This window comes from Rhipicephalus microplus, chromosome 10 (genome assembly GCF_043290135.1).
Source record: "Rhipicephalus microplus isolate Deutch F79 chromosome 10, USDA_Rmic, whole genome shotgun sequence".
NCBI classification, from domain to species: domain Eukaryota; kingdom Metazoa; phylum Arthropoda; class Arachnida; order Ixodida; family Ixodidae; genus Rhipicephalus; species Rhipicephalus microplus.
The window spans coordinates 52,661,360-52,671,572 of NC_134709.1; the positions used below are offsets into that span (position 1 = coordinate 52,661,360).

The 10,213-nt window shown below is 43.3% G+C and overlaps 1 protein-coding gene across 1 annotated transcript; it reads left to right on the top strand.

Moving 5' to 3' along the window:
* Positions 1-328: 328 nt before the first annotated feature.
* Positions 329-7,357, top strand: LOC119180629 (protein LZIC-like). Its single transcript, XM_037431740.2, has 2 exons — positions 329-847; positions 3,482-7,357. The coding sequence occupies exons 1-2, from the start codon at positions 602-604 to the stop codon at positions 3,809-3,811; spliced, it is 576 nt and encodes a 191-aa protein (XP_037287637.2). The 5' UTR covers positions 329-601; the 3' UTR covers positions 3,812-7,357.
* Positions 7,358-10,213: the final 2,856 nt, after the last annotated feature.

Consider the following 10,213-nt stretch of genomic DNA (forward strand, 5'->3'; position numbering starts at 1 on the left):
AAATAACACAAAACATTTAGTTAATAATTTTACCTTTTGAACGACTCATTCGGCACTCACGTTTGAGTGTACCGCCTAGGATCACAAAATACGTAACAAAGCCGCAACGCTAGCCACAGCCCAATGTGTTCTTGTGTGCCTGTTTTTTTTTTACTTGATGTTGCTGCGCAAGTATTTTTGATCACGTGTTTATTCTATCCGCTCCACAAAGCTAAAATACAGAACATTTGCGAATCACGTTTGTCTCAGAGGCTATACTTTTACGCCTAACTTCATCAGCCATGTTTACTGGCTTAACACATCAAACCATCCAAATGAAGGCGAAGTCCAATCCAGTCGAAGTCCATTTTTATCGCAGACCGCTCGCGAGCGTCGACCTGGGTCCCGTTATATTTGTGTTGGTAAATTAAGCGGGCTAACTAAACGGCTGCTGCCACGCCCTCACTCTTCCGCCTCTCTCGCTGGAACACGCCGGCGACCAGGGTTCACACATCGGTTCACAGCCGCGTGCTGCAGTACGTCTCGATTCAGTCGCGTGGATTGCCGACGCACTTTTCATCGCATCCCACCGGTTTCCCATCCTCGCCGTAACAACAAGGCGATGGCGTCGCGCGGTCAAACCGAAACGGGCAAGCTGAAGGAGCGTCTAGAAGAGCAACTCGATCGTCTCGTGGCACAGCTGGGCGATCTCGAGGAGTGCCGAGCCGAACTCGACGAGGACGAGTACGAGGACACGAAGCGCGAGACGTTGGAGCAGCTGCGCGAGTTCCAGCAGTCGCTGGCCAAGATCGTGTCGGGAGACATGACTCTGGTAGACCAACTCAGCAGCATGCAGCTCGCCATACAGGTAACCACGTTCGAAACGGATGAGAGATAGCGTTTGTGGGTCGCTCGGCCCACGCACGACCGTCACAGATGCCGGTCCTATGGTTTCGCATACTCTGAATCGAGTGCCGAATCGGTCGATTCGGCCGCCGCCTTTTGCGAAAAATATGTGGAGGTTGACGCGGCGATGACGCCGTGCGTGGTCGTAACTGCACGCTCGGTTCATATGTGCTGTGATATGAAATATGTTTTTCTTTCGAACCGTAAGCGATCTTTCTGGGTTAATGTAAACATCAGTCATATATTACACTAGAGGTTCGTCGTTCCTATCCAAAATATGACCTTTAGCTAAAAAGTGATATTAAAAGTATCTGAGAAAATTTTCCAGGACGCCAAAGTTTTGACTTAGAACCAGCGACGACAGCATCTGAAACACGCAAGCGATGTTGACGTCACGGAAATCGGCAAATGTGATTGGATGGAACGTATATGCAAGTTCTCTCTGGGTGGAACAGTATCGGTGGCTGTGGTTGGAGCTTGTACTTATTGTTAGGTTTTGACCAGGGCTATACTCAGGAATATTTTCTCGGGGGAGGGGTTAGGAGGGCTAACTTTGGCAACTGGTTGTTTCTGTGAAGGTGTGTAAATATTTTAGTATAACCCCAAAAATGTAAGCACGAAAAAATTTTCGGGAGGGGGAAAGAAGGTCAGAACTCCACAGCCCCCCCCCCCCCCCCCGACTGCTAGTTACGAGATGGTTTCAACACAGTACAGAACCTAGCAGCTACTGCAATGTAGCTAGTATAGGTGTAGGCCACAGAACCAGCAGCTTGATTACTCTTGTAAAGAACGATTCAGGCCACGCTGGGTAAACAGTATGTTCAATATTTCAAGGGACGCACTTGTACTTGGAAATCAGTGCATGTCAAAGAACTGCAGGCGATGCAAATTCATGCATAGCGTCACTCCACAGTGTGCCCAATAATTCTTAGGCACGAAATATGAGTGCAATTTAAGTGAGCAAATGAGTGAGGCTCACGTTCTGTTCACTAATACTTAATACTGTGTAGACAACTATACAACATCATCACCATCATGAATACAATGGCATGTGTGATGCACGGTAACTCACGTGTCATACCTAACTTTTGGGAAGAGCAAAACGAAAGATTAACCCGCACTGTCAACATGAACTCCGCTGTCAGTATATTGTATACGGCCACGTCAGTGTTGGACCGCAGCACAGGTGTAAATGGCAGGTCACAGATAATAATATAAAGCAAGCACACTGATACTGATATACAGCACACTGGGGTAGTATTTGCCCGACAACTGAATTAAAAACGGCTCGTCTATTTCTCTGGCTTCCCTCCAAAGGTCATCAGCTCATCAGGTGTGATAAAGGTTTCTGATAATCGATACTAGCAGCATTCACAAGAGAAATATGCCGAAGTTGAAGGCATAACACAGCTATTAGAACAAAATACACGTCTTGATGTTTGCTTCCGTAACAGCTGGATTGCCTTGTTTGCTTTTTAATGAGAAATAGCGGGCAATAATGCCAAAAAAAGTATAAAAGACGTTACTTGCAGTAATGATGATACAAATGTGAAAAAGTTCAAAGGATAAAAAAATAACTTACCGCCATTTTTTCACCCTCTTTACTTTTTAAGATTTATATCTACATATTTAGTCTCACTTCTATGTTAATACGTGTCATATTCATTTGATCAGGTCTGCATTTCGCTGTTCAATCATTGAATGTGGCATAACACTCCTCGAAGAATAATTCAGAGTGCAATGCAGAAGGCAGCAATTAGAAGAGGAGGACGGAAGTACCAAGTACAGTCCATTTTCCAAGTCGGTTTCACTGCGATTTGTTTTACTATGAATGTTGACCAACTAGCGCAGCTCACGATTCTTCTTGGCATTAGGCTCATTAGGCAAATTCCAGTGTTTTTGGCACATAGCTACGATAACTTCAGAAAAATCTCGCACTGTCATCCTCGTCCTGGGCTCCCAACGTGTAATGAGCAGCCCAAACTTTGCCTCATGCATAACCTCAATGATTCTGTTAATCGTTTTTTTTTTTCTTTTCTTGGTGGTACAGATTTGCTCTTCAGTTATAATCCTTATTGCATGTCTGTGCATCGCATAATAACGAAGACTGGGAAATCAATTGAGCGCTCATTTTCTTTGTTCTGTACGTCACGAAATGAACGGACAATGAGGCCAAGGAAAGTGTAGGGAAATTCGTGGTGTTTGACTGCAATCTCATAATTATGATGCGAATATAGAGGAACTATAGTGGATGAAAGGACAACTTGCTTTGGGTAATGTGTCTGGTGCTCTACCTCAGAAGCACCAATAAAGTAAACAGGATGACGACCACCACTGTAGCTCACTCGGTAGAGCATCGGATGAATTGTCCAAAGGTCGTATGTTCAGTCGTTCCGGTGGCAAGTTGTATTTTCGTCCTCTTTAATTTCTTTACATTTATGCCCTAGTTACCACATTACAGGTAGAGGCTACAAATAATGTTTTTGTATGTCGGTTTCATTGTGTATTCCTCATGTGCTGTACTGCGAGTGTTGCGTTCGTTAATTTAGCATCCGTCATTACAAACTGTACATTTTGCTGCAATAACTTTTCGCAGGCAGCCATCAGCGACGCATTCCGGACGCCCGAGGTGATTCGGATGTTCGCAAAGAAGCAGCCTGACCAACTTCGCGAGCGCCTTTCGCAGCTGCAGCGGGACGCCAAGATCGGCCGTCTCAGCGAGGACGAGTTGGCGCCGCAGAAGCTCGAAATCCTTGCCGCCCTCAAGAAGCTCAAGGCCAGCCTGCTTCCCGAAGAGGAGCACTACCTCGAGAAGCACGCTAGCAAGGCGCTGCTCGACTTCGACCAGGTCGGCGAGGACGCTGCAGATGCGAGCCGACTGCTTGATGTGGCCGGCTCCCAAGTCAAGGCCGCCGCACAGCGGTGACTTTCGTGTTCACCACATTTTGTCCTCATCAACTGACCTGTTCGCCCCCGCCTCATGCATATTTTTGCAAACGAACTTGTTGTTGGGTTAGTTTGTAGATGATTTCAAAATATTAATTTGAGTTCAAACACACAATACATTCACGCACACACACACACCCAGGCACTCAGTGCAGTGCGTGTTTGATGCCTAGGTGTGCCTGAACGCGAATTATCGTGTTTGCGTTCAAATTAATATTTTTTCAACCTCTGAGGCGCTGGTAATGACGGTGTGCCTATTGGCAAAAAAAAAGAAACACTGAGACTAAGCATTGGGGCTGTCTCGTATCACGTGGTGTAGCGTTTAGTATATATAAGGAAATTTTTAAATGCTCCGCATGTTCGTGTTTTGCAGGCCACTATACAGGGGCGACTTTCATGCTTGTCGTGGTGCGTCCCTTCTATAATGTTTTGTTCCCTACTGTTGCGTATTTTTGCAAGTTTCGAGGTGCAGGTAAGTATGACACACCCTTGGCAAAGCAAACTCCATGGCTAAGCATTGCAGCTGTCTCGCATCACGTGGCATTGAAGTTTGTCCTTCTAGACTGTGTGTTTAAGTGCACGTGCAGTGCACTTAAACACAAAAAAAAACACTGCCCTTAAAACACTGCTCTTGGTTTGTGTATTGGATTGTTGCATATTTTGCAACTTTCGAGGTGCTCGTAACGACAATGCATATCTCAACGAAGCTAGCATCAGGGCTAAGCATTGCGACTATTCCACATCATGTGCCATTGCAGTTTGTCCTTCTAGACTGCTTGTCTATTGGTCTGTTGCGTATTATTGCAACTTTCGATGTGCTGGTAATAAGTGTCTTGGCACAGCGAGTGCCAACGCTAGGAACTGCAGCTGTCTTGCAGTGTGTTTAGTATCTGCAGTGTGTTTAGTATCTATGAAAGTTTTCCAAATGCACCGTACATCGGAGACTGCCGTTCTTGTCATGTCTCAACCCTCTTAAATGTTTGCTTCCAATGCATGGTCCAGTCCGGTGCATTGATTGCAGCTTTTGAGCAGCTTGTAAAGATGGAGTATCAAGACTAAACAGTGCAATATACCTGTCTCATTCAAATATGGTGTTGTGTATAACATAGCGGAATGCCCTAATGTGGTTGCGCGGGTGTGTAATACGTTCCACATCTTTTGCCTCTTCGGTTTTGTCAGGATGTGAGGTGATGATTTCACTTATTTCCATTTACCACGGAGTTTCTTAATATTACTGGAGGGAGATCTGGCATCAGTCACCAAACGTGCAAATGAAGAGTCCTATGGAGGTTCGTCCTATTGTCGAAGTTTTGCTTTGTTTTGGCCTAGATGCATACAATACATAAAACGCATACAATGGACACTTGCATTTTATTGACTGCAATTGGTATGAAGTCGTATGACAAACTTTCAAAGAGTCTGTGTTCTGTTCACTGTTCCCACATTGTATAAACCATTACGCTTGTGCCACCTGTAGACAATTAGCACTCCACTTCTGGTTGGCTTTGAGTCTTTCAGGGTTGTTAAGGCCAGTGTTACGTCCGTCCCATCCCGTTCAAGCTTCACCATTGCGTAAACAAAAGTTTATCATGTCACATGTCCATGCAAAAAGATGCAACTGTTGAATCAGCCATGCTTGATCATAGTCACTAGGGTACAGTCATGTCCGACCAAGCTTCACAGAAATGTATGAATCGCTTTTTTTTTCTTACAGTGCTATGCATAGCACATCACCAAAGATATACACAGTAAGTTTTTTACTGGAGAGTAGCTTAGGCCAGAATGTTTTTGGCAAGAAAACTTCTTAGTAGAGATGCACCAATAATAAAAAATTTTCAAATTGTTATTCGAATAATGCTACAATTTCTTGCCTTTGTATCAGCTAATCAGCATATATTAACTGGAATATTTCTCAAATTGCTTTCGAATAACTGGAGAGTAGCTTAGGCCAGAATGTTTTTGGCAAGAAAACTTCTTAGTAGAGATGCGCCAATATTAAAAAATTTTCAAATTATTATTCGAATAATGCTATGATTTCTTGCCTTTGTATCAACTAATCAGTATATATTAACTGGAATATTTCTCAAATTGCTTTCAATTTACTTGGTTCACACAATAAAACAAAAGTTACGAAAGGTGCAAAAATATTTCATCCTGGAAATTTCAGTACAGAAACTACGACTACGAGAAGCTGTGTAACTGCTGAAAGAGCTCCGCTTGTTCATGAAGTACTGACATAAAATTTTCTAATCAACACGCCTGCCATCCTCTGCAAGATATGAATAGTAAATTTATTCAAGAGGGTACTTAAAATTGGCTTTAATGTGTATTCTATGCAAATGAGTGAAAACCGAGCACCTCACCACATCATTGTCAGCTTGGTTTTGACGTAAACGACGTATGTGACATGTTTGCGTTGTTTGCTATGCTCCCTGCACGTGCTGTCTACCATAGTCATCAGTTGCATGTGCATGTGTTATGTGCATCACTCTTTTGTGTGCTCATGTTTCCAGCTGTTTTTAGAAAAAAAAACAAAAAAACTAGACACTCAGTCCTACATCTCTCAGCACTCCCAAAAACCAGAACCGCAAGTAGACACTACAATAACTTTCCCAAATAATTGATCGCTGTGCACTAGAGCAAACGGTGTTTCGAGTGATAAGTGGTTCGTTAGCTACTCACTGCAACAGAAGTAACAAGATACGAAATCTTCGTGTAGGTGCTCTTTTAAACCATGCCTGTTTCCTACTCCAATCTACACCAATCTTCTGAATTCCTTATTTCATTAAGCTTTTAATAAAGGTATTGTGAATGTTACAACACAAGATTTGTAGCATATGAACATGTGAAGATGATTTTGTGTTAATGATGGGTCTATTTTTTTATATGAAGAGCAATTCAAAAGGTGATTTTTTTTTCTTTGTCCTGGCAGTACTCAAGAAGTGTTATACAAGTATAGTACAATCCTTGGTTTTATTGCAATCAACCTAATTTCGGATTGCATTTTTTACCACTACTGGCTCATTTCTGCAGAGAGCAAAGACGTTTGAAAAATTTAGTCCGTATCAATGACATCCGAGGTTTTTCATTCAAAAAACACGATATGATTATGAGAGACATCGTTATGGAGAGCTCCGGAAATTTCGACCATCTGGTGCGCTGGCTCGCACAGTACACAGGCCTCAACCATTCGGGCTCCATCGAGATGGGACCACCGCAACCAGGGATGAACCCGCAACCTGCGGGTCAGCAACTGAGCACCACAACCACTGTGCCGTGGACCGCAGTCCATATCAAGTTCAATTACAATCGTATATGGGCTGTACAGCATCAGTTTCGGAAATGAGTACGTTTGTGCATCTCTACTAATTAGTCGTTTGCTGCGAGTTTCAAAAGGTTCGGTAGCACTGTGCAAGGACTATGGACTTCGTTTTGTTCGAGTTGCAGGCCTTGTGAACACCCATTATTCTGTCAGGCTTCAACATACTTGTGTCATAAGTTGCAAATAAACGTCTTGTTCCAAGGAGGCATGTACACTTCTCCAAGACTGCCGCTGCAACCTCTTTTGGAGTGGGAATCCTCATCACAGATCTAGAAGAGTGCACTTACAACACATGGGAGGGGTGGGAGGCGTGCATCAAGATCATTTTCCAGGACAAACATCTCGTACTTCACGCATGCACCGTGACCTCCTACAATTCCTAACATGCTGACGGTAGTGGTGCACTGAACTAGTTGCCAACATTAACTTTTGCATCGTTTCCAGAAAGTGGCTGTTTCCTGAAATTAACTTCAATGTTTGTTAGAAGCACACTTTTTTTTTTCTTTTTTTGGAATTTGTTCTTGCACAGAACACGCTGAACATCTGCACTATCTGTGAAGTAGGCTTTTTACAAGGTGGAAACATTGCTGTGGTTTGGCCTAGATATTTTTCAGCTCTGGACCTAATCTTACTAAATGAAGTCACAAACAAAATGTGAGAAAGAAACTTCGTTTTGCAAATGATAACTTTATAGAGTGCCATTTGGCACCCCTAGTTATGCGGTTGCCATAGACTAAAAGGTTAGGCCTCAGTTTAAGCTTGCAAGCACATATCATGTCAATATTATGCTTCCTTACAGTAACATCAATGAAGCGACATGTTCTAGATAACCCTAATCTGTTGTCTCATTCCTCTGTGACTGCACATATGAATGAAACGCATAACTGGTATTTAATACAGTACAGATAACGGAATTTCCATTATGAAGCTGCCCAGAAGCTCAAGTACACACCAAAAGTTCACAATAGAAGTGTGAGACATTTTTCAGGCTATTTTTTCTTGCGTGGTGGAAGAACAAGCAGCCTTAGAGCTGAAAGAAGTCATAGCAAGTACCAGCTTAAAATAAGTAACGTAGCTCAAGAGAGGGCTTGCCACCTAAACACGTGTTTTAGCCGCCAAAGGACTCGATATGTGAAAGACCGGAGAAGCAAAGCTGCAGTTTGACAGATTGAAAACAGCCTCCCCCATTGACAATCTCGACATTTCTAAAGAAGCGGGCAACTATGTAGCCACTCGTGTAGGCCATGCAAGGCACCAAACAGTTATCACCACTAAGTGATTTTCGAAAACGTGTCTATGCTTCTGAAAAACTCCACGTCACTTGATTTTTATAATTCTTTCTCCAGCGGAAATACCCAGATGGCGTTACTCCTAATTCTAATTTGATTTTCTAATGCAATCTCTGTACTCCATATGTATGACAAATCACCTTTACAGCAGAACATTTTCCTTTTGTGTCTTTACGAAAACTTTACCTTGAACTATGGCGTATGCTAATTAAATTCAATTTTGGCATTTCATGCCCCAGAACCGCACTGTTGTGAGACCATACTACGAACTCCAGATTACAGTCTAACCAAGTTACAGAAATACGGCCCACAAATACAGCACGGCAGTACAGCAGCTCTGAATCTTTTCTACTCGTGCCATTGAAGCCACCTGCTTAGTGACAGTGCCTCCCTCTCCAATGACCCAACTTTCACGCGTCTGCTACATCTGTGCAAGGTAAGGAGTGTTTATACAAAAATTAATGAACTGTGTGTAGTCCACGACCTTTTAAACTTGGAGATGTAAAGCGTATGTAATGCAGACGAAACATATGGTCTGCACCACGTCGGCACCTCACAATTCACTTTCCCACGTAAATGTGCTTGCACAACTAAACGTTTGTTGCGCACCGTCGAAGACTGCTTTACAGAGAGATGCAAAGGAACATAATGTACTTCATTTTTTCTATGTGCACCCAGTGCACTGCACACATGTTGCTGCATTACGCTCCCATCAGAGTACAGCCACGGCAACCAACACTATTCCTGCGACCTCAACTGCACCGCTCCAGCAGCCAATACACCACGGCATGCTTCACCATTGCACTATCCCAAGTCAACCCAAGATTCCAGGCTCACAGGAAAAGGTGCAACGAATTTGGCCTTCCCTTGAACAGCGAAAGCTGTTATGAGATCGCAACAAGGATCGTGTGCGCCGTAGTTGTCTGCCGCCGGCGATGCCTGTAACGACTATTGTCGGAAATATGAAAAAAAAAAACTAAATAAAAATCTCCAAGGACGCAATGGGATTCGAACTATGGTCTCCTGCGTGCCAGCCCAGTAATCTATCACTGTGTCATGGAAGTTCTTGAGACGCCTGTGCAAACTGGCCTTGGGGCAGGCTCGATGTCAGAAAAGGAGTCTCGTTAATATGAGCAATAACTGGTTATAGAACAGCAAAGGAACAACCAAGTGTCAGGTACTGCAAATTACACAACGAGTGGGTTGTCAAATGCTCCAACTCATTACAAGAGCTTGATCTTGTTCACCTATTAACTACGGTGCATACCCACTGTGGGAAATGGTGCCGGATTACAAAGGCTTCATGCGTAATTCTTCATTATAAGCCAAAGCATGAAAAAAAAAATTGCACAAAATCCCTTGCTAGCCCTTTCAGCCCTGGATTTTTTATTTTGGTCAGATACACTTTTAGTGCGCGTTTTTCTCATAGTTAGGATCTCAGAAGACCACAAACAAAAAATTGAGCCACTGGTACAAGCATTTTTGGATTAATTAACGTGGCACAAATTAGATAATTCGTGTCCTGTGATTGGAAAATGAAAAAAGTGGCTTATTTTTTTCTGCCAATCAATGATGCACGCAAAATGGAAACCAACGTCTTACTTTTCAGCCTAATTCTCACTAAAACAGCTTCGGTACGTCGTCCCGAAAATGGCGCTTACCCGCCTTGACTTGCGCGCCTCGGCTTCACGGAAGACTTCGGTCACGTTTCTTTTTCTTTGTGGCTGCTACCACCACAAACGTACCGCAATATTGGTGTCAATTGCAGTGG